The sequence below is a fragment of the Chlamydotis macqueenii genome, chromosome 1 (assembly GCF_036417535.1).
Source record: "Chlamydotis macqueenii isolate bChlMac1 chromosome 1, bChlMac1.mat, whole genome shotgun sequence".
In the NCBI taxonomy this organism is placed as follows: Eukaryota; Metazoa; Chordata; class Aves; order Otidiformes; family Otididae; genus Chlamydotis; species Chlamydotis macqueenii.
The window spans coordinates 103,977,059-104,000,441 of record NC_141556.1 but is presented as its reverse complement, the minus strand read 5'-3'; the positions used below and the strand labels follow the sequence as shown (position 1 = coordinate 104,000,441).

Here is a 23,383-nt window from a genome sequence, read left to right as displayed (position 1 = left end):
CTCTCTTTTTGAAAAATGGACAAAAAAAAAAAAGTTCCATTTTAAAACATGGACATACGTAGCATAAAGACCTCTTGACACTCCTCTCCACTGCAGTGGTTTATTGGTGGGGTTCTGAACCTCGGGTTTAACTTTCTAATGTTTAGTAAAGATTTCTGCTGTGTGATGAAGAGGAGTAATGCTAACTCCCTACTGTGAACAAGTTTCCTACCAACATGTTGCTAGCTCATTCCAGAACCACTTGAGCCAGAAGAGAATGGTGAGAATCAGCATTTCTGGTTGTCCTTCTGACATGGGGTATGATGTCATGTCCATGTTACTGGGTTCTGGGGGGAAAACGTCAGCTGGTCTTTCTAAACATGCAGGTCAGCTTTTCCAAATGTACTAATGTGGCGGAGATGTGGAACCACTGTGATGTACAGACAGGTGCTTCATTCCTACACCTGCCAGGGGATCTTTTTTCATAGTTTCTAACCACTAAGCTGAGAAGACACTTCTGTCTTTCCTATAACGCTTCCTGGAACAAGACTACAATCAAAAGTATGTTTTGTCACAAGTACTGAGCTGTCAGTTATCATAATTAATGCAAAAGCACTTCAGGTTGGATTACAGTCCTGCTTTAGTGAAGGGCTTAAATTACTTATTTTGTCAGAATTGCTTTTTTTTTAATTTCCTCTTCCAACCAAAAAAAATGCAAGTTTTGAGCATTTGCTGACAGTTTTAATGCTGCCTTAAAAATGATGACTTGGTTTTTTTTTTTGCAAAACTTCTAAAATATTTTGAGGGTCATGCTCTGTTCGTTCCTGCTTTACATGTACTGAACTCTAAGAACAGTGGTAAAACCTTTACCTATCACGTATTTTTTCAGTAGCTATAAAAAACAAGTATCTACTCATCCACCAGAGACAGACTGCAAATGCTTCCCTGTCCTAGGGGACATTCCAGTGCAACATCTTTGATAATGTTCAAGTAACCTACTAAAGGCATGGAGACGTCCGTGATGTTCATTTGATACAAAATCATACAAGTGGTAGAACTTTAAAAGGTAATTCTGTAATTTGATTCTGTACCTTTTGGAGATTAGGGGAACTCAGTGTAAATTCTGATGCAGTCTCAACTCTTGCTAGGCATAATCATCACTTGCTAACAAACGAAGTGGAAGATACGACTACAGAATACATAACTTCCAGACTTCACTCTAGTGCAGTGCAAGTTCTTTACGGCACAGTTGATGACTGTTAGCACTTCCTTAGTGACCTGAGACCACACACCCTTCACAGAAACGAGCCTTTGAAGAGCTTCCCTCTCTGATAGGTACATAAGACTATTTCATCACTTGTTCACCTCAGTAAAGCTCTTTGGTGTTAAAGAATAGAATATCAAGGTGGAAATTCAGAGAGGTACTGTGGAAAGCATACTGCATTGTGTTGGAGAGTAAATCTCAGTAGAAAAAAAAAGATGGAACCTGAAGTGGAGAAACACCTGATCATTACCAGCATTTGTGTGTGGGGGGAATCCTGCTTTCTCTGAGATAAGGCAACTCAATTCCTTCTAGACATTTACAGACAGGTCCAGCAACTGAAATGTAAGGTATTCTGGTTTCACTACAAGGTTTTGGCAAAGGGTGAATGATACTGTACTGAACAAGTACACAAACACGAAGAAGGGGCCTGCCACCTTCTCACATTGTCTTTTCTTTTAGAGCATAAGCAATTCAGGACCACTAGCTGAATGCCGCAAAGCCTCCAAGTGAAAAAACAAAACTTTCTCCAAGCCATTCAGAGTCCAGGCAAGACTGCGAAAAGTCCTGGAAGTTCCTTATTGCCATTGTCCGGGTACCTCACAAGAGGAGCTGGTCTCATTGCTACCGCGGTGAAGGTATCTGTTCGTGTTTAACTCCGAGGATACAGGCGACTCAGCCGGTCTTTCTTTCACCTGCTGCTTTCAGGGAGACACGGGTAAAAGCAAGGGCAGGAGAAGGCGCTTTACGCCTCCCCTGCAAGGACCGGGAGCAAACCGCCGGCTCTGGCCCCGGCTCGCGGGTGCTTCCCGCCGGTTTTCCCCGCCAGCAGTGCGGAGGAGCCGGCCGGGGTCGGCCTGCGGTCTGAGAGTGGCGGGCGGGGCGCCGGCCCCGGCGCTACGGCCCGAGCTCTCCCTCTCCCTCCCCTGCCAGTTATACGCGCCTCCGCGGCAGCCGGCGGGGGCGCTGGATTCGTGCCGGCACCCCAACCCCGCGGCCGCGCCGCCGGTGCGCCCCGCCTACACCGCCCGGCCTGGCCCCGCCGCCCTCGGGGCTCCCCCCACGGGCGTTAACGGTCGCGCCGCAGCCGGCACTGGGGGCGCGCGGCGCGGAGGACACTTGCCGCACCTCCCCCGGGCGGGGTGTGAGCGGCCCCCTAGGGGATGTGGGCTCCCCGCCGCCCTCCGTCGCTGATATAGCAGCCAGGAGCGCCGCCCCCGTCCCGCCGCCTCTCCTCGGGCGCCCGCCGCCGCTACCGAGTACCCCCGCACCTCCCCGCGTACACCACCTGCCGCTACTGCAGGACCGAGTCTGGACAGCGCCCGACAGCGCCCCACCGCCCTCCCCCGCCCTCCCTCGCCCTCCCCGTCTTTCAACGCCCATTGGCTGGAGAGGCGCCGCGGAGCCGAGGCTTCTCGCGATTGGCCCGCGCCGGCTGCCACTCAGGAATGCGGGAGGTAGGGTCTGGCACCTCGCTCGTGGCTGAAGACTCTGAGAAACGCCCGTTTGTTTTGTAACCTGGCGTCTCGCGCCTCTTCTGTCACCTCCTTATTGGCCGTTCGGCTGAACCCGGGGACTTGCTATTGGAGGGCCGCCGATGCCAATCACACGCCCACCCGAGGGGGCGGTCCGGGGTCCAAGGGGCGTGCCGTGCCGGCGGAGGTGTGGCCAAGGCGGTGGCAGGGGCGTACCCACGGCACAGGGAGGGGCGGGGTGTGGCCCCGGAGGCGTGGCGATAGGCGGGGCTACCGCCAGAAAGGGGCGGGGCGAGGCCAGGCGAGCCTCGCAAGCGGAGATTGCCCTTGTGTCTTGAGCCGGGAAGCCGCGGGGAGCGGAGCCGAGCAGCGCAGCGTCCTCGCGCGCCGCGGTCCCAGCGCAGCCCCCCCGCCTTGCCAGCGGGTCGGGACGGGACGGGAGAGACGAGCGAGCGAGCGGACAGGGCGAATCGGAACGAACGGACGGACAGACACGCCGGCAGGGGCAAGGGGAGCCAGCGGGGGCACCCGGCACCGCTCCGCGGAGGGAACCTGAACCTGCTCAGCAGCGCCGGAGCCAGCGGAGAGAGGCTCCCCCCCGCCCCCCCCACTCCTTCTTCTTCTCCTCCTCCTCCCTCCCCAATCCACCCCCGCGACCCTGGTCCTCCTCCTCCTCCTCCTCACCCCACTGGATACAGCGAGGGAGACACTGCGGCGGAGGCGGCGGCGGCGGCGGCGGCTCCTGCGGGGGAAAGGAAGCGCCCGGAGAGCGGAGCGGCGGGAGGCTGCGGATCTGCGTGCCTGGCGCCCACCCAGCCCGAGGGGAGCCCCCAGGATGCGGCTGAAGCCCGGCGCCCTCCTGCGCCTCTACAGCCTCTGCGGGATCCTCGTACAAGGTACCGCCTCCTCCCCACCCCTGCCCCGCGTGCGGGGAGGGACCCCGGGGGGGGAGGGGGGCACCGCCGCGGCCCGGGGCATCCCCTGGTCCCTCGCCGCCTGGCCTCCCCAAAGCCACCTCCGCCGCCCTTTCCCCCCCGGACACCCCCGGCCTCCCGCCCGGGCAGCGCTGTCCAGCGCTAAAGCGCTGCACGCTCGTTAACCCTCCCTGCCCTCCCCCCCGCCAGCCTCTTCCCGCCCTCGTTCGCCCTCCGCGCTTCTTCTCCCCCAACCCCCCCCTCCACCCCCGCCGCCGCCGGTCGCTCGCCAACCCCTGCAACTGCCCCTTCAACTCCCCGTCACCTCCCCGCTCGCCCGCCGCAAACGCGGCCCCGAAAGTGCGAGTGCAGCCGCAGCAGCGGCGGTGCGCGCTGCAACAAGATCCCGGGGAAAACGTGCGGGTTCCAGCCGTGCCTCTCCGCCGGCGTGGGGGTGGCGGCCGGCGGGGGGGGGGGGGGGTGTGCTGGGGATGGGGGTCGGTGCCTCGCTCGCGCCGCCGCCGAGAATGCATGTCTGTCTGTGAGGTGTAAAAGATGTGCGCGGGGTAACCGGGTGAGGCGGGGGCTCGGCAGCGGATCCCTTCAGCGCCCTGCAGCCGGTTCCCGGGCTGGATGTATTCCTCCCTCTCTCCGCCGCTCCCCCTGATCAGCGTTATCCCTCCTAAGTCAAACGTAGCGGCCGCCGCCGCCGAGGGAAACCCGCCGCACGCTGCTGTCGTGCCGGTGACCGCCGTGCCTGCCTGCGGGAGATCTTCCCCCCGTCCCCCCCCCACCCCCCCGCAGCAGACCTCTCCCGCTCGGGGGGGGGCGGGGGGGGGGAAGAGGGGGGGGACCAACCCGGCAGCCGAGCCCGCGGCGCTGCGCTGCCGCCGAGAGTTTGCCCGCTCAGCGCCGGCGGGATGGCGGCGCGTCGCCCCCTCCCCCCCACCGCCCTCCCCCCTCAACTCCCGCCCCCCTGCGGGGCCGGGGCGGGGCGGGGTGTGGGGAGGTAACGGTCGGGTGCGAGGGTCGGGGAAGGCGGCGGGCGCGAAGGGGCGCAGGAGGGACCGCACTGAGGCTGCTGGCGGGCGCCCGCTCGTCGGGGGGGCGGCGGGGCGGCTGTTTCCCCGTCCCTCGCTCGGCGTGCGGGGCGTTTCAGTTGGGGAGGGAGAAGGGAAGAGGCGATTAAACTAAGTGACCTTGTCAGGTGTTTTTTTTTTTTTTCTTTCTTCCCCCCACCCCTTCCTTTCCTCTCGCCTCCGCCGTGCCATTTCGCGTCAAGTTTAATACATTTCGCGTTTCCCTCGGCTGCGTCATGTGTCGGGCGATCTCCGGGGGGAGCGGCGGCTGGCAGCCCTGGGCGGGGGAGCAGAGGCCCGGGTGCCCCCAAACACACCGGCTTCGTCCCGTGTCGTGTGTGTCCTGTCCCCCGCCACCGGTCAGAAACCGGCCGGTGCCCCCGCTCTCCACCTCCCGCGGAAGTTACCGGTCGTGGGGGTGAGCATGAAGGGAAAGGGGGAGTGCGCTTGGCAACGGCAACGGGCAGTTTCGTCGGGCAGGTTATTTGTATTCTTTCCCAATGTTTATGAGTTGCCCTGTACGTCACAGCACAAGGAGCCGCTGTGTTGGTGCTATACAAGATTATTTATTGGGGCATGTGCGGCGGGCTGCACCTGGGGGTTGGCTCCTCTGCCTTGTGCCTTTCCCTGTGAATTGTCGATTCATTGCCCTGCAAAGAAGTCGGGGGGGGGGGGGGGGGAATAGGGGGTGGAGGGGGAAGCGTCTGGACTGACTTTCTGTCACCAATAAAATCGGGGCTGCTGCTGGAGGAGGAGGATTTGATCTTTCCTAAGATGCAATCAGCCGCATTCAGCGCATCGCAGGTTTGAGAGTAAACCAGTGATTAAAAACAGTGATGCCTTTCACAGCAGTTTAGGGAGTGTGCCAGGCAAAATGTAACTCTGCGAGCTGCATCAGGTGAAAAAAAAAAAAAACCAAACCACCCCATGATGTAAGAAAAGGAATGTAATACAAATCTGGCTGTGACTGTGTGAAAATAACCACGTTGGGCCTGTCCTTGCAGACGGGGAAAAGCGATGCTTAACACGTTACCCAGCCTGCCCTCCGTGTGTACAAAACATCTGCCTCTTTTCAGTTTCTCACACAATTATTTTTTCATCTCTTGATTAAAACTGCAATCGAAAAATACTTAGGCACTCTGTGTACGGCACTTCAGGAGGGTGCTGTTTCAGGAGGCATTTTTGCTGGCCACTATTTAAAAAAAAAAAAGCGAAGGGATATAAACCTGTAACCCTCAGACAGGAGTGAGAGGAAATAATTTCTACGATCCTTTTCTCCTGAGATAAAGGAGAATGAAGAAGAACATGAGTAAATATTTTCTAGAAGACTGTCCTGAATAGTGACTGTTTCTAAGAGAATATAAAATTCTTTTGGTTCACCTTATAGTGCTACTTCATAAATGTTGTTTTCTGAGTTTCTACCATTTATTTTGGCACAACTAGCAGATGCAGTTACCATATTAGACACATTTCTTGTTGGCAGCTTTATACCTGCATTTAAAAGTAGGTTTTCCTGTTGGCTTGCTTTGCTTCCCCAAACTGTTATGAAGTGGCTGAATGAATTTGTTAGATTCCTCCAATTTTTCTGTTTGTGGGCCATGGGATACACAGGTTTTTCGTCAGCTCTGTACGTGAATAAGATCTTTGTTCTGAGGATTCAAGGCACTTCTGGATTGTAACTATGGATGCTTCCTATTAGTGAAACTGAAGCTAATTAAGTTTAAAGACAAGGTGACAAAGAGTCAAGCTGACGTGTGCCCTGTATGGAAGTGTGCCTTTCTGGCGTGATCTGTGGAGAGACTTGCTTAAGGAATCTGTCCTCAGTATTGATGAAGCATCAGCTGAGGGAAGAGGACATAGAATAATGCTTCTCAGCTTGTGTGTGGAATAGCATTAACAGCAAGCAGTCCCTGCAGAAAGGAGGCAAACAAGAAGTAAAAGAGCCCAGTGTCAACTGCTTGCTGTGAAAGGGGAGCAATGGAGGTGGAAGAGGGAGCGATAACATGTTGAGCTGAGGAGCGGTTTGTCAGTTGGGTTCGGGTATGATATTAGCCTGCTCTGCCCTCTCCAGCGTTTGCTGTGAAGATAGTAGGATCTCTGGCCGCTATTGTTCTTAGCTTGTGCGGTGTGTTGATTCTGAAGTACTTAAACAATGTCCCAAGGGTTTAAAATGTTACATATATGTACAGTCACCCTTACATTTTTGTTTCAGTCCAATTGTTTTTTTTCGCTTCATGAGTCTAGCCATCTTTAGACAAAATTTAACAGTTGGAGGACAGCGTATGTTTAGAATAACTCAAGCACATAATCTGACCTGTTTTTATGCAACCTGAAAAGTTCTTTATTGTAAAGCCTTATCATGTGAGACACTGTAATATTAAAAATAGTTTTGTTTAATTCATAGTGTACAGATATGGCTTAAGATTATCTTGGAATTGTAGCTGTTGTAGCCCCCTGCTGTGTGATAATGCAAATGGCATCAAATGCCTTAATGTGCTCTGCTTCTGAGAAGACACTGGATAGTGCTTGCTGTACATGGTAGCAAGTGATCTACTTTCAGTTCTCTGCCAACATCAGGCAAATCTTCTCAGTATGGTTTCTTTAGACACTTCAAATACTTGCAACCTGTCTACTAATGAAAATAATGTAGGGACACTTTAATTTGGCTGAAGCTGTGATCACTGATGCAACAAATCAGTGAAGACAGATAATTGCTTACGGATGAGGGTTTGTTTTTTTTTTTTTTTATATAAGCCCAGATCTATTACAAGCAGAATTAAGTAAAATGAGCAAATATGCAAATGGCTACTTCTTAGATCATCTAAGCTGATTTAGGATAAAGTTGTCATACATTACTCAATATCTTGTGTATCTAGATACTGTTTTGAGTTTTCAGTAGCATTTCTCTTAGCAAAATCTTGGCAACCCACTGTTGCACGCATAGGGATTGCCTTGACAGTTAAATGTTGTACGCTAATACGGTGTATGGCAAGTCAAAAGCATGTTGTTGTAATTCTGTAAGTTTTGTGAAAGTATAGACAATACAGAGTAGAAGACAGTAGTTTTGATATAATCTTTATTTGGAATATTTTACACACAAGTTGAAACAAAATGTGTTACTCTAGTTCATGGTGACTGCCTTTATATGACTTCTGTCAGTCTAACCAAGGCTTGGTAGAGTTATTAGCTGCTTAGTTCTCATTAGGTTAGTTCATATTTTAAGAATTCCTTTGCTTGATTTCTTAATGTATTTTTATCACTAGTCATCATAGTGGCAGTTCATGGTGGGTTTTAGAACATGAAGTAACTAAACAATCCAAATTCCCATTTATGACCTTGATGACCTCACACAAGTTTCCTGAGGAACACGTGAATAGGGATCACTCAGTCTCGTAATATTTATCATTTTTACACTCAAAATATTGATCAAGTTTATATCATCAATTCAAAAGTAAATGGTTTTGATGTTTCTACTGAAGAAGTGACTCCACTGAAATGTTGATCAAGAGAAGCACCTCCACTGAAACAAATGCATTTTTCTTGTCTACTTTCTTGTTAGTTCTCTTTTTATTTTTTTTTTTAACTTTCAGAAATATAAACCAGCAAATCCTCCTCTGCTTTTAAATTTACTTAATTGGCAGTTGCAATCTCATTATAATGTACTATAAATGTATTTAAGCCATAGTGTTTTTATTATAGAAGCCTTAGTTTTCATAATTAGCTTTCCCATTGCTCTAGCCTGATCCTACTATTGACAAAATGTGTTGAATGTGATTACCCTTACTCTTTCGACCAAAGAATTAATCTTTTAGTCTTGCTATATAAAGTCAATATTGGATTTTGAGGGTTTTTTTTTTGTTTTTGTTTTTACTTGTGCATCACAAATGGTGACAAAGTGACTGAAAATAGCTGTATGTATGGTAAAGACAGGGACATGGGCATCGGCTCTGGGCATCTGCCAAGAGAATAGAAGTAAAACCAGAGTGTAGTTGATTGTGTTAGAATGATGATTCCCTCTTAATCTAATATTTAAAAGTAGAAATAGAAGATGCTGTCATTGTCCTCTTACTGCCTTCTCCAAGCGAAAGAAGGAATACTTCAGTTTTGTTTCAAAACATGAATCCAGCAACAGGCTAATTCTGTTGGATGCTCTCAAAAAAATGGAGGATCTTCTCTAGAGAGAATGCCACTGACATGCTTTTAAAAATACATATTCCAAAACAAGTGTGGAATGGTACAACTATTTGACATAGTTAGTATGTATCTCCTCTGAGATTGCATCAATATTAAGTATGGTCTTAATGAGCATATCGTTCCTTCCCAAGGAGTTTTTGAGGTGTCTTTCAAAGGAAGAAAGGTAAATATCAAATTTCAGTGGCAAGCAGTAACTTGTAAAATAATTATTTTGCTCAGGATTCTGCCCTTGAACAAAATTTTCTTTTTACATAATTAAAACATTTTGAAAATAATTGAGTATTTTGAAAAATTAATGTGGCTGTTTTTGCAAAGGTTCTTAATGCTGTGGTTTTTTTTGTTTGTGTGTTTTTTTTGGTGGTTGTTTTTTTTGTTTTTTTTTTTCTATGAACCTGTTTCCAGATCTTTTCCCTTCATTTTGCAAATGAAAATTAAAGACAAAGTCCAAATATTTACAATTTTTCTTACGTTAACTGCACAGGAAGCTCAGGATGGGTGCTTTAAATGTCAATACACAGGACACTATCATAATACAATTTTAAGGAGGGAGAGGAGAAGCAGAGAACATATATTTCAATTACAGAACAAGAGTGCTAACACTGGGGGTGTGTATTGCATCTTCCAGTGCTCTCTTTCAAATACTAGTGTTTTGTATGTAGGACTTTCTAACATGGAGAACTTGGAACAAGAAGAAGGGATTTAGTGAAGAATGTAGGTAGTTATTTTTATTGTAGATGGACTGGAAGACTCCCTATTTCTTCCTTTAAAAATGTCTGCCTAGCTATGGTCCTGTCTCCTTTCCCTAACATCTGTAAATGTGAAAAATAAAATCATACTTGCTTCCTCTGCCATCCTTTTGTTTGCAAAAGAGAGATATTGAGATCTGTGTAAGCTTTATCCAGAAGTGGTTTTGCTGTCTGACAAGCTTGTGATTTTTTGAGGGAAAGACCATTTCTTCCTAACCATGAGTTGAGTTGTATTTACTGCTTTCTAGTTTAATCAACATCAGCCTCTCCGATGACACCAAGCTGTGTGGTGCCGTTGACACACTGGAGGGGAGGGATGCCATCCAGAGGGACCTTGATAGGCTGGAGAGGTGGGCCTGCGCGAAGCTCATGCAGTTGAACCAGGCCAAGTGCAAGGTCCTGCGCATTGGTCAGGGCAATTCCAAGAACAAATACAGACTGAGCAGAGAATGGAGTGACAGCAGCCCTGAGAGGAACGACTTGGGGTTGTTGGTGGATGGGAAGCTCAACATGAGCCAGCAAGGTGTGCTTGCAAGCCAGAAGGCCAACCCCATCCTGGACTGCATCAAAAGAAGTGTGGCCAGCAGGTTGAGAGAGGTGATTCTCTCCCTCTACTCTGCTCTCGTGAGGCCCGCAACATAAGAAGGATGTGGACCAGTTGGAGTGAGTCCAGAGGAGGGCCGCGAAGATGATCAGAGGGCTGGAGAACCTTTCCTATGAGGACAGGCTGAGAGAGTTGGGGCTGTTCAGCCTGGAGAAGAGGAGGCTCCAGGGAGACCTGATAGCGGTCTTCCAGTACCTCAAGGGGGCCTACAGGAAAGTTGGGGAGAAACTCTTCGGTAGGGCCTGTTGCAGTAGGATGAGGGGTAGTGGTTTCAAAATAGAGGGAGGTAGATTCAGAGTAGATATTAGGAAAAAAATTTTTTACAACAAGGGTGGTGGAACACTGGCATAGGTTGCCCAGAGAGGTGGTGGATGCCCCATCCCTGGAAACATTCAAGGCCAGGTTGGTCGAGGTTTTGAGTCCAACTCTGATCTAGTGGAAGGTGTTGCTGCTCCTTGCAAGGGGGTTGGACTAGATAACTTTTAAAGGTCCTTTCCAACCCTAACCATTCTATGATGCAAATGGCTCTTGGAGAGTGTGAATGCTTTTTCAGCTTTCACATTTTAAGTAGCAGCAAATCACTGTTAATATAGTTTTACATTACTCTAAATTAATAAATTTAACTTTTTTTTTTTCTATTTTGGAATACTCAATTTAGGATTCTCCTTTTTTTCTTACATTGCTGTTAAAGAATATTAACTGTCCATAGGCAGCTGCTCTTCAGTTTTAGAAAAATAATCAGTGTATAGTCTGTATTTCTCAATTTGAATCCCTAAAGCTCTTTCGGAGCTGAAAGTTTCTCTATGTGTGTGTATATATAAAGTTTTGTTCACATAGAGATACATTACTGAACTCCCCTCCAGCTTAGTCTTTGTTCTGTGAATGGAGTTGGCAAGGTTTAGGTTATTCATAAACCGGCGCATGTCGTCACATATATGCAGTACAGCAGTTGTCTGCTTGAAATTCCTTCCCTCTGTCGTCATCTTTCTGTAAACAGTTTATTGACTACCTGTCTTTTTTCTTTGTTGAATGGGAAGGACAGTGCAAGAGGGACTGTTTTCTTATATTAGAGGTGAAAACATTCTGGTTATATTTTAAACTTCTGATATACCACGACATTAATCAAGCAATTCTAATCATAGTAATCCAATTGCCACATCTTAGCTAAAGTAACCTGAGTATGCTATTACATACAAAAGTAATTAGTGACCATATATGAAAATACAATTATGCCATTCTAGATATCATCATTATGTAATGCATTGTGTTTTTGCCACTTCTTCTGGCAGAAGCTGAATAGGCCAGCACAGCTATGCAGAGCCGTCTAAGTCGTGGAAAAAAAAACCTCTGCTTTTTCAAAATTCAGCACTGGAAAGTCCACAACTGCAACTGAGTGACAGCTCTGAAGAGAATAAGGCCAAATTACTTCACAGCAGCAGTTGCAGTAGATACTTCAGTGTTTTCCGTTTGTTCTGATATTTATCCCAAACTGACCTACATCTTCTGGATTATCAGTGTAACGTGACCTGCTTTTATTCCTGCTATGCTTTAAGGCAGCGAGGCTGTTCTGGTTAGTCCCTAACGAGGGGAAAAGCCATATTAGTTGAAGCAGAAGCAATCAATTTTTAGAATTATGTAGAGTTTAAGGTCATTGAATTTGCTACTGAAAAAATATGTTACTTTGCAATAGAAATTTGTTACGTACTGAATATTTTTCTGTAACAAAACATCAAGAAAAGCAAGGAGATGGTACAGACACATTAAGCTGGAATTTAATATCAATAATTTCTTTTAATTCAAAGATCGTACAAAATATGTTCCAGTGTCAATCTCATTTTATATTTATCCCTTTCAAAGGCTTTATTTTCTTGTTCCCTGACTGTTACTATGTTTTTTTATATGTGAGGTTTGAATCTTGGTATGTTAGTTAGTACTTCGTTGTGATATGTTGATGGATCTGCATTGAAGAACAGTAAAGAAGTCTCTATTGGTTTGCACAGTTTATACAGAAGACTTCATTTAATGTCTGAAAACACTTGTTCACACTCCAGGTTATCAACAGAAAGAAATTTTTTTTATATCTTCAAGTATACAAAAATGTTGAACTGCAGCTGTTTGCAAATTAGTAAATAAATGCAGTGACTACAGATATTACTCACTAAGCTGATTACTAATCAAGGATTAACAGAGTATCTCAGATCTGTGACAGGTCATAAAATGCTATAATATACTGGAATATACTGCAGTATTTCCTTTACGTGAATTCTTTAGATAACATCTAAAATAATAGTGAAAATAAGAGAACTTCTTTTCTGTATGGTTGGAGGAAACCTTAAATTCACATTGCAATTTTTCATGGATTTAAGTGACATATGAAGTGTCTTGTTCATTAGAATAAGCATGGCATTGCAGTTTCCTCTTAACTTTTACAATTTTTTAACTCTTCCATTGCACTTGCAAATTTCTAATAATGTTAATTTATGTCTTCAGGCTTGTATAGTGTGGCCTTGTAATACTATGAAAAATGGGTGAGATTTGGACTAATATGGAGGAAGCTATAAGTAGCATCTTGTTTAATGATCAGTTTGGTTAACCAAAAAATGATATCTGTAGAGTTGAAAAGGCATTTCTTAAATTTTAAATAAAAAACAATTATAGCAAAATTAGCAACACCTAACGTGGAGGAGCTTTTCAGAACTTAAAATTCAAGTCTGACAACCAATAGGACGTTGCATAGTAAAAGAGAGTGTGTCTCATCTTTTGGTATAAAAACAAATTAACAGTGAATTAGCTTTATAAGTTGTGCTTTCTCTAAAGGCTGGAATCCTGAATCTTAGAATATATGTTGACTGCTGCTTATATAAATGTAATCAAGGTGATGTGTACTTGAACACAAGTAACGTATAAGTAAGTTAAGTACGCACTACCACCTTGGCTATTTGCCCAGCTTCTTCAGAACATTCTCCTTACTTTATTTGGATTTTTTTTTTTTTTGTCAAGTATTTGGCATATTTCTCCTTACTAAATGTAAAGGTTGTGCGTTACAAACTACTGATTAAGGCTTCTTTTTGGTATATAAAATATATGCCACTCTTAGAGTTAATAAATCTCATTCACTCCTTAAGGAATGGTCCAGACCTCACATAATTTCAGTATTTTCTCCACCAAATAAGTTTGAGATGAGACTAAAATGAAAATGTTTTCTGCTTCCTAAGTTGTCTTTGTTTTGCAAATTATAAAACATTATTGCTTTGCTGTGTTCTGAATGGTGAATTTTGGAGGTGGTGGGGAAAGCACACAATCAATAGAAATATACGGGCCATTTGCTTTTTATTTATGTCAGATAAAAACCTCAATGGCTTATGGACTTATTTTTGAAATGTTCACATATGTTTAACGCACAAGGTGAATGTAATTTCTGAATAGCTTGGAATTGAAGATGGTGTAAGCAATACTTGGAGGGGGGGACCTGTCATTTAAAATACGATTGTAGAATTTTCCAAAATATAGTTGGATTTTGAGAAAAAAAATTCAGTCAGATTTTGTACAGATTTGCTTTTGTCTGTTAGAAGAGTAAGATTCTTATGTTCTGCAAAACCACATTTTTTTTCCTAATCTGATATGAAATGGAGTAATAGGAAATCTGGATAAAGAAGGTAGCTGAGCATGTTCTTTAAGGGGTATTCTTCTTTTACTGTGGTATCTGTGTTGCACAATTTGGAAGTGCAGATGCATTTAATGTTCATTTGGTTATGCCTATTGCAAACTGAAATACACTGTAAATCCCAACAGGAAAATAGAATCTAGTAGTCCGTATCACTTAAAGTGAACAAAATGAAAATTTACTGTTTAATGAATTGTTAATAACATAGACTTTTTTTCTTTTAATTGGTCAATAAAAACTCTTGTCATTTTAAGTTCTTCTAGAAAGGAAATAGCTTCAGAAAGAAATTTCAAAATAGATGACTAGCTGGTTGAACATAAATGCGGAGTAATCTCCCTGCAGGCCTTGTCTGCCTAGGATATCTATCAAGAAAACCAAACTTTGTTTCTTCTGTTTGCTGCTGCAAGACTTGACGTGGGGAGACAGCAACAGCCCTACTTTGTATCTATAAAGAGATTTCCGTTCTTAAGATCATGAGGATAAAGGCCTCAAATTTGGATCCTATTTAATCTGATTATATTAATGTGTCAACTTTGCAACAAGTGAGCTATGCTGTGCCAACACCTAAGTGGTCTTTGTGGATGATATGTAGGTATGTAGATAGATGAGGGTCAGGGAATGGGGCAACTTGCTTTCTCTAGGAAAAAAACATCCCTTCCGCGGTTACCACAAAAGCCTTTGCTGTGAAAGACCAAGGCATATATGAAGATTAGGCTGGAACAAAACACTGTATGACTTCAGGCTTGCAGGATGTGGCATACCTTTTCATCTTTCTTCTGCTATGACTCTCCACCTCTTCCTTTCCCCAGGAAGTGAAATGCAACAAGTTAAGGTTTTAGGGCAAGTGCATTCTGTGGAAGCTATGAGAGGAAATCCTTTTCGCAACTTTGGAGGAAAAAATACCTAGGAGGGATGTGATAAGAGACTTACATTTTTATTTAAAAAAAATATATTATTATTATTTTCTTTTCTTCCTCCTACTTTTCTATCTTCCTCAAATGTGCAGTAACAAAAGTAAGGAGGGGAGTGAGTGGGAATCAGTCCCTGGCACCATGGCCTGACTCCTGCCAGGGGCACCAGTTTTAGTGAGGTGTTTGTAAAGCTCTAGTCCCTTTTGTCTGTTAAAAGCCTGATTTTTTGCATCAATACAGCATGGAGGACTTTTTACAGGCATTGGTAGGGAGGGTCAAGTTTGAGAGCTGGAAATACTTCAAAAGTTACCATACGAAAACTGGAATTTAGATGAAGTTCAGCAGATTTATGAATATGTGCTACACGAGATAATTTCAATGTAGCTGCATTTCATTTTCCTTGTTCTAAGTTGGAAAAATCAGTTATTTGAGTTGAACTTTTAATTCAAATGCAGCTAAAACACTTTGTAGGTGCAGTTAACTCCCATTTTGTCTGTAACGTTAAAAGACATGCCCTTGCAATATAAAATGCAGTACTACCCAGAATAGTCACAGTATTGATGTCACTTGTGCTTTATTTTAATTAAGAGCCTTACAGAAAATATCTAGTGCAATGTATATTAGTATAAGAAATCAGAGCTTACTGGTGAATATCAGTGTTAAAACAGAAGATGTCTTAAGAAATTAAGTGAGTGAGATCTTAGAAATCTAGCACGTCTAGAAAAATAGGCTGACTATTCTGCATGTGTAACTATGTCCTTATCAAATTGAAACACAGGCAGCTAAGCCAGTAAAACTTGGTTAAGATGTCAGAGTGGTAGGAGTAGGTAGCTTCTTAGGTGCCTCTGTTGTGTCATGGTAAACTTCTGGATTGTTCAAAAATACGTCTGTCATTCTCTAGCAGGGAGATTCTTGACATGAAAACTTCCAGTCAAACCAACAACTAAAATATCTACCCTGTTTCTGAGAGGTTTCTGCTATTTGCAGAGTTGAAAAGTAAATATGAAACAAATTGCATGAGCTATAATTAGTTTTTAAAATGTGTTACTGAGGCTTTTGTGATGTCTGTATCATGAATATATTTTTTGCATCTGGAACACATACACATACTATAAAGTGTCAGACTACTATATGGGGGAATCAATACAAATACAATGTTTTGGTTAAGTTAGAGAAATGGTCCCACAAGTAATATTAGGGATGGATGAGCAATCCATTCAGTGTTTCTGGTGCTTCAGAACAGTATTTGTATTATTAAGTCTCTAGCATTCTTGCATATGCAAGCTTTTTTCCCCCTCAAATACACTTACAAAGTATCTACATGAGGTGCTTTAATAACTCCTGACAAACTTGTTAGTATTGTTTCCTATGGAAATGTGCAAATTTCACTGTAGAATACACACACATCTGAATATAAATTACAAAAATAAATCAATGGATGATAATAAATGAAAACTTTTAAATAGAGAACTAGGTGGTGCTGTTCTTTCATCTTTGTAGCTTAGCTGAATTCTGAAGTATGGACTGAGAACACCAGGCTACTACTTTTCAAGAATGTAAATTTGAAGAAGTTGTTGTTTCTGATTTTATTGAGAATGCAGTTATTAGCTCTCAAAGTAGCACAGTACAACACTTTGTTTTATGCAGAACAACTCTGGCATCCAATAAATATTTTAGTTTTACTCAGCATGGTGATATGCTTCCTTTTATTCTAAGTTTTAATGACTTCAGAGTGAATTCTAATAATTTTTTTTTACCCTTTATTTGTCTGTATATTCAGGATTATTTAGTCAGATCAATTTAGCATGATTAGTCATGTGAACCTTTGAGTCCTTTTCCATTGTTGATTTCTTAAACATTTTGGGACTAATTTGCTAACAGCACAACGAAATCATCAATAATAACTGGAAGAAATTTGTTGCAACTGTGTAGTAGCAGTATATAAACCACAATTAATTAACCAAGAAAATGAACTTATTAAATTTTCTTCCATTTACAAAAACTACAGCATTTTAATCACTCTTGTCTCGATGCCTTTCATGTTGTAATAGGAAATAGTGAAGATAGATTATAATGAACTACCTGGGATCTAGATAGTTTTGTTATATCAGTGTTCAATGTTGCAGCAGAATAATAAATGTCTAATTAGAGTCCAACATGAGTATATGTAGCACTTTGGTAAAGAGTGCCTCTCATTTACCACTGCTTAAACAGGAATGTTGAAAAAACAGACGGAGGATAAAGAAATAAGAGGAAAATCTAATTTTGTACTGAAAAGGTGATGAAAATGTGTGCTAGCTAGGTGAAACCTATGAATGTGTTTGCCCTAAGTAGGTAATTACTTATTCAAAAAAATAAGCTGTAGCTGTTAATAGGCACAAATGGGGGAGTGCAAAACCACTTTTTCTTGCAGTTTCTCTCCTCTATTCCTTCTGAAGCGCTGCAATACAGAGAGGAGTATCAATCAGAAAGTTTGGTTTGTACTTTTTGATTGTTCATGAGTAAGCATAAAGTGCTTTGACTCAGAGACTTTGTAAAATATACAAATAATACCCATAATATTACACATTATTATCTACCAGGGTTAAAAGCAATAATACCTTTTATGTCGATTTTTGTAAGATTTCAGTGTCACAACTGCAGTTATTATTGTTCTGGTGTTTGAAAAGTACCAAAAAGTGTTTTGATTTGGTTTTGGAAACTAGAAAGAAACCCAAAACAATTCTAATTCACGAAGAAATAATTTTAAAATATCTTTTCATTCCTGACAATCAAGTATTCTTGACACTAAAGAGGAAGCCACATTTGAGTATACTGTATCATGTATGTGCTAATAGACTTTATACAATTTTTTTTGTGTGTACCATTAAAAACTATGAATAAAAACTCGCTGGCATAGTTAATTCAATGCTTACATTTGCTTGTTCCAGAATTGTGTATCAGAGAGAGGGGTTCAATTTGCATGGGTTAGCAGACTGTTTACTTTTAAAAGAGGTGCGTTAATAGATTATGCGCTGCTAATTCTAATTGGGTACAAGTGTGCAGAAGATTTCTGAATGCATATTATAAATTAAAAATTATTAAACTAGCCACCCTAAGAAGTTTCTCCTTTCTGCCACAACCTGCAGTTTTGCTTTCTGCCACAACCTGCAGTTTGGATTAGCACATAGTCTCAAATATTTGAAGTACTGCATTTTTGCATTATTTTCCTCTTTTTCAGGAAAGTGCTGGACCCCTGAATCAAATCCTCCTCTATGCAAGTGTCCTCCTAAAGAAGCATTTGACTGGAAAGAGAGAGAGAATTTATTTCAAATAGTTACTTCTTTTTAATTCTTCTGATTAAAAAAAATAAAATTGACAGTTTGTATACTGTATTCTAGGTGTATCTGGCCTGTCAATAAATAAATGAAGGATCACTTCAGGTCTTTCTGCACCAGCCCACTCCCTTCTACACAGCTAAGTACGACCACGAGAAGTAGTGGGGTGTTAGAGTCAGAGCTACTGGTGTTTTACTGACATTTTTCTAAGTTACGGATGCTATTTAAGAATCTAATTTAAGCCAGTTGCACTGAAAATGTCTTGTGATTTCTAAAACATTCCAATATCATTTTTAGAAAATGGATGTTAGTTGATCCTCAGATCTAGAGAGGGTAGAGGAGAAAGGGTTATTATTTCAAAACAGAGCAAATAAGAAATAAAGCTGAATTTTTATCATCTGTTCTGTGTAGATTCTGGGAAATACAATTATTCTGAAAGCAAAAGTAAAGCTCAAATTTGCTTTCTGAGTACATTAAAATAATGCTAGGTTGTTGTCATTGTTTCCCTGTCCTACCCTGAGTATTACCAGTATGGGGAGAGATCTGAACTAGGTACTGAGTTTTAGGTAACTTTTCTATTTGAAATTATTGAAAATAGCACTCTAGGATTTTTTTTTCTCTTAACTTAACATTGCAATGAATAATTTATACATGAAGTGCAACATAACACCATATAAAAGGTTACTTTTCTAATCCAAGAAGATAGCACAATGTAAAGAAACCAGAAAATATTTTGCATTTTTATTTGTGAAAAAAATTATTTTTTCTTCAACATGATTTGATTTCCAAGGTCTTTTGTGCTTTGCATTCCATTTTCAGCTTTTTTTTTTCTCTTTTAATTTACTCTTTCACCTTTTCTTCCTGCATTGTCTGGTGTCGTGGCTTAGCCCTAGTTACCCCACAGCTGCTTGCTCCCCCCTCCTGCGGGATAGGAGAGGGAATTGGGAAGAAAGGAAAATGTGTGGGTTGAGATGAAGACAGTTTATTAGAATAGTAAAGGAAAATGACAATAATAACAAAATATAAAGATACTAAAATATACAAAATGTACGATGCACAATTTCTCACCACCTGATGTCCCAATGACCAATACAGCCTGTCCTGAACAGCGATCACGGAAACGATCAATGAGCAGCAAGCAAAGGAGCGAGAGAGAGAGAGAGAGAACAAGCCATGTCCCCCCGGTCAATCTCCACTCATATACCGAGCATGACGTTTATGGCATGAAATACTCTTTTTGACCAGCTGGGATCAACTGTTCTGGCTGTATCCCTCTCAGCTTCCTGCACATTAGCAAGCTGGAAAGCTGGACAGTGTCCTTGGTTTCTTTAGCAACAACTTGTAACAGCAGTGGATTTATCAACATTCTTCACATACAAAATCCAAACCACATCAGCTACTGAGAGGAAAATTAACTCCATCCCAACTGAAACCAGGACATCTAGGTTTTCAGGGTTTTCTGTTCTTCTTATGTCACTGTGCTGACATAAGACTTTGTATTTTCAATGTATTAAATCAGTTGAAGAAGAGGAAGTCTGAATAAACATGAGGTTATCATCTGTCTCAAGCCAAAATATAAGGAACCCACTCTTGTCTGAAACTTCAACCCAGAATTTTCGTATCTCAGACATAAGACAAAGTAAAGTTTTGTGGAAGGTTTTTTTGGTTGTTTTTTTTTTTTTCTGACTTATTTGGATTTGGGTAAGGATAATGGAGATAAAACTAAACATTAATGTCTAATTTAGTAGAAAAATTAGGCAACTAAGAACAACTTGACTTCCCCATACAAGGGATACAGGTTGTGAGAAGGGTACAGTAGAGAACGACCTTGTTTTTCATAACGATATCTCTGTTTTGGCTGTGGTTGTGCCACTTAGATACTTTCTTTTGAAATTAGCAGACTTTCACTTTGTTTTCATAGTTTTTCAGTTGCCACATTACAGTAACTCTTAACTTTCAAATATTGTTAAAGCAAAACTCTTTAGTATAACTTTGATTTGATCCTTCAGTACAACTGTAGACAACTCATGCATCTTCAGATTAAAATGAAACAGATGTGTATAGAGAATTTAAACTTGCTGTTAAACTCAAGGGAAAAAAACCCCTGAAATCTTCCTTCCAAATATGTCATTTAAAGGAAATATTTCATATTTAGAGTAAAATGAGTACTTTCACCTTCTTTTCCCTGATAATGAGATCTCAGAACCTTTGAGTTTAACTTTTTAAACTGTGGTCTATCAATTCTAATTAAATTGAGCTCTAAGGTTATACAGGCTTATGATAATGGTACAAATGTGTTTTTGAGAGTTGTTTCATAGTGCTTGTCATGATTAATTCCTCTTGAAAGCCTCTCTCTGTGCATAACATTGTAAACATAGGAGAATTAAATGGAAAAATTATAAGATAGACACAGAATTGTGTTTGTGTACATGTCTACATCAAAACAGAAAATAAACGATAAAGCAGATAAGGCAATTATTGCATATTATTTGATAAACCTAATTCAGTTATTTAGTTGTCTGTATGTAAGTATTCCATGTATGTAAGTTGTTAGGGTTTTTTTACCAGCCACCTCCGACCCTCCCCTCTACCTCAGAAGGATTTTAAGTGTGTATAAAACCTTGCCTGCAACATTTAAAAAATAAATAAAATTCTGAAGTCCAGCTCTTCTGCCATGAAACCAGTTATCTAAACTGAATCAAAGATGATTGTATTTTTTCATCTATGGGGGACTGTATTATTTGCAATTCTGTTTCTTTTCATTGTGAAACACATAAGCATTGGTATCAATGCTCAGATAAAATCAAGATTTTGTTATTGCAATGGAATTACTTATGTGTTCTCTATAATTTTTTGCAATTGCAGTTTGAATTGTAGATGTCGTCTATGTGCGTGCTGTCTACCTGTTTCTGAAAATTCAAAGATGCAGTCACAGTATATGAAAAGTCATTCAGTCACACAAGAGTGTTGGCATTTATTTCAATTTACCAAGTGCGTAAACTGTAATCTTAAGTAATTGCTGTATAGAAACCTCATACATTTAACAGGACCACTTTATCTATGCTTTTTTTTTTTTTGTCAGCACCTGCATCCCAGAATGGATATGTTGAATAAATACTACTATTTTGCAATTTACACTTGTGCATGCTTTTACATTTTCTGATGACCTCAGTAAATCAAAACTTTTTCCCCTACTCCCCAAAAAAGTCCATTGAGATTGTTCAAGTAGTAAAATGTGTTCAGTAAAGTGATATAATAGATAAAGCTTTTAGCCACCTAAAATGTTGGCTAAGTGGTGAACACTGACCCCTAAAATATTTAATCTTATTGCTGAGTCAGCTGGCAAGCGTCTTTTAATGTTTTCATTTTTGGGGCTGTCTCATTGCAAAATACCATGAGACAAAGTTGTCGTAGTTTAGCCTCGCTCAAGAATAAGCCCTACACAGTTGCTCGCTCACTCTCCCCACCCTCCAAGGGAACAGGGGAGAGATAATATAATAAAAAGTTTGAGGTTTGAGATAAGGACGGAGAGAGATCATTCATGTTACCATTACAGGCAAACCAGACTCGACCTGGGGAAAACTATTTAAATTTATTATTCATAAAACAAAAGCAGGATAATGAGAAAGAACAAAACCTACTTTCTCCTACCTCTCCCCTATTCCTGGGCTTAACTTCATTCCAGACTATCTCCACTCCTTCCCCCGAGCGACATAAAGGGGACAGGGAACGGGGGTTATGGTCAGTTCATCACACATTGTTCTGCCACTCCTTCCTCCTCGGGGGAAGAACTCACATTCTTCCCCTGCTCCAGCGTGGGGTCCTCCACGAGCTGCAGGTGGATCTCTGCTCCTCCGTGGCCTCCATGGGCTGCAGGGGGACAGCCTGCCTCACCATGGGCTGCACCACGGGCTGCAGGGGAATCTTGGCCAGGAGCAACATTACTCCTCCCCCTCCTTCTTCACTGACCTTGGCATCTGCAGCCGTTCCTGTCACAAGAAATTCTTCACAATCACACTCAGGCAGATGCCTCTCAGGATCTCATTCACATCTCCTCTCTCCACTTCTTGCGGCCAGGCTGGGCCAAGTTGGGCCCAGAGAGCTGCCCAGCAGGAGGCCAGAGGGTGAAGGCTACAAGGCCCACAAGGCTCGCGCCTCCCCCTCTCTGCCCCCTGCTTCAGCTTATTCACTCCTTTATTATTATTATTATTTTTCCCCTTCTTAAATACATTACTGCAGAGGCGTTATCACTGTCACCAATTGACTTGGCCCCGGCGGCAGGTCTACCCTAGACCCGGCTGAGTCCACCAGACAAAGGGGAAACTTCTGGCAGCTTCTCATGGAAGCTGCCACTATAGCCCCACGCCACCACACAAAACCCAAACAAAAGTACAAAGTAAAGCAATGTTCTTTATTCTACACTAACTCTTGTGTTAAGCCTGTCTTATTCTACATTAAGGTTATCTTTTGAGTAGTTAAAAGTTCATTAGCTTATAGCATATCTAGGTTATGAAGCTGAAAGTAGAGATCTCCAAACAAGTCTGGGAACCATGGGGCTATGGCTGAGGTAATTAGCCTTATGTAGTTAATCTTCAATGCAGTCTTTTTTTCTTTCTCTTGTGGTTGCCACATAACCATTTAACTTTTTGTTAGTACATGTCCCCTTTCTTCTCTGCAAAATTGTTTAGTATTAAGTCATGCTATCACTGTACTAAACCAGATCTAGATATTATTCTTGATTTCTATTTATAATATTTGTCACAATATGAAGCGATGTAGCAGAATGCTAAAAATGCATGATGAAATTTGGAGTTCTGAGTGAGACCAGTTTACAGAACTGCAGTACCCATTGTGGTCAGTAGAAATTCATGTGCAGAAGTTTGAAAAGAGTTAGGTTGTTTTTATGTTATTGATATAAAAACAGATGGTGTATAGTCTGCATTTATTGACTGTGCATGTTTTAACAAACTTTATATTTTTAAAGATTTGATTTCCACTGCATTCAAAGTTAATAAATTAGGTGTCCGTGCATGAGTTATCATCTGACAAGAAAGAGTGGGCAAAACTAAAAAGAAATTAAGTGCAACAAGTGGTGAAGTAGTCTGTATGTGAAAAGTGAAAACTTCTCCTGAAAATGTTTATTTTTTTTTCTTTGTAAATAAAATATATACTATTTGTTTGTAAGTGTTGATGTCAACACACAGCTGAATTATGGAAGATCTGTTACCAGCTAGTTGAA

General features: G+C 42.2%; 1 protein-coding gene across 4 annotated transcripts in view; it reads left to right on the top strand.

The window, feature by feature from the left end:
* Positions 1–3,061: 3,061 nt before the first annotated feature.
* CADM2 (cell adhesion molecule 2) overlaps positions 3,062–23,383 on the top strand; it is a 685,724-nt gene continuing 665,402 nt past the window's right edge. For all 4 annotated transcript variants that reach the window (XM_086763694.1, XM_086763712.1, XM_086763689.1 and 1 more), the window contains exon 1: positions 3,062–3,611. In XM_086763694.1, the coding sequence (XP_086619820.1) occupies positions 3,551–3,611 (61 nt within the window). In that variant the 5' untranslated portion in view covers positions 3,062–3,550. The remainder of the gene's footprint in view (positions 3,612–23,383) is intronic.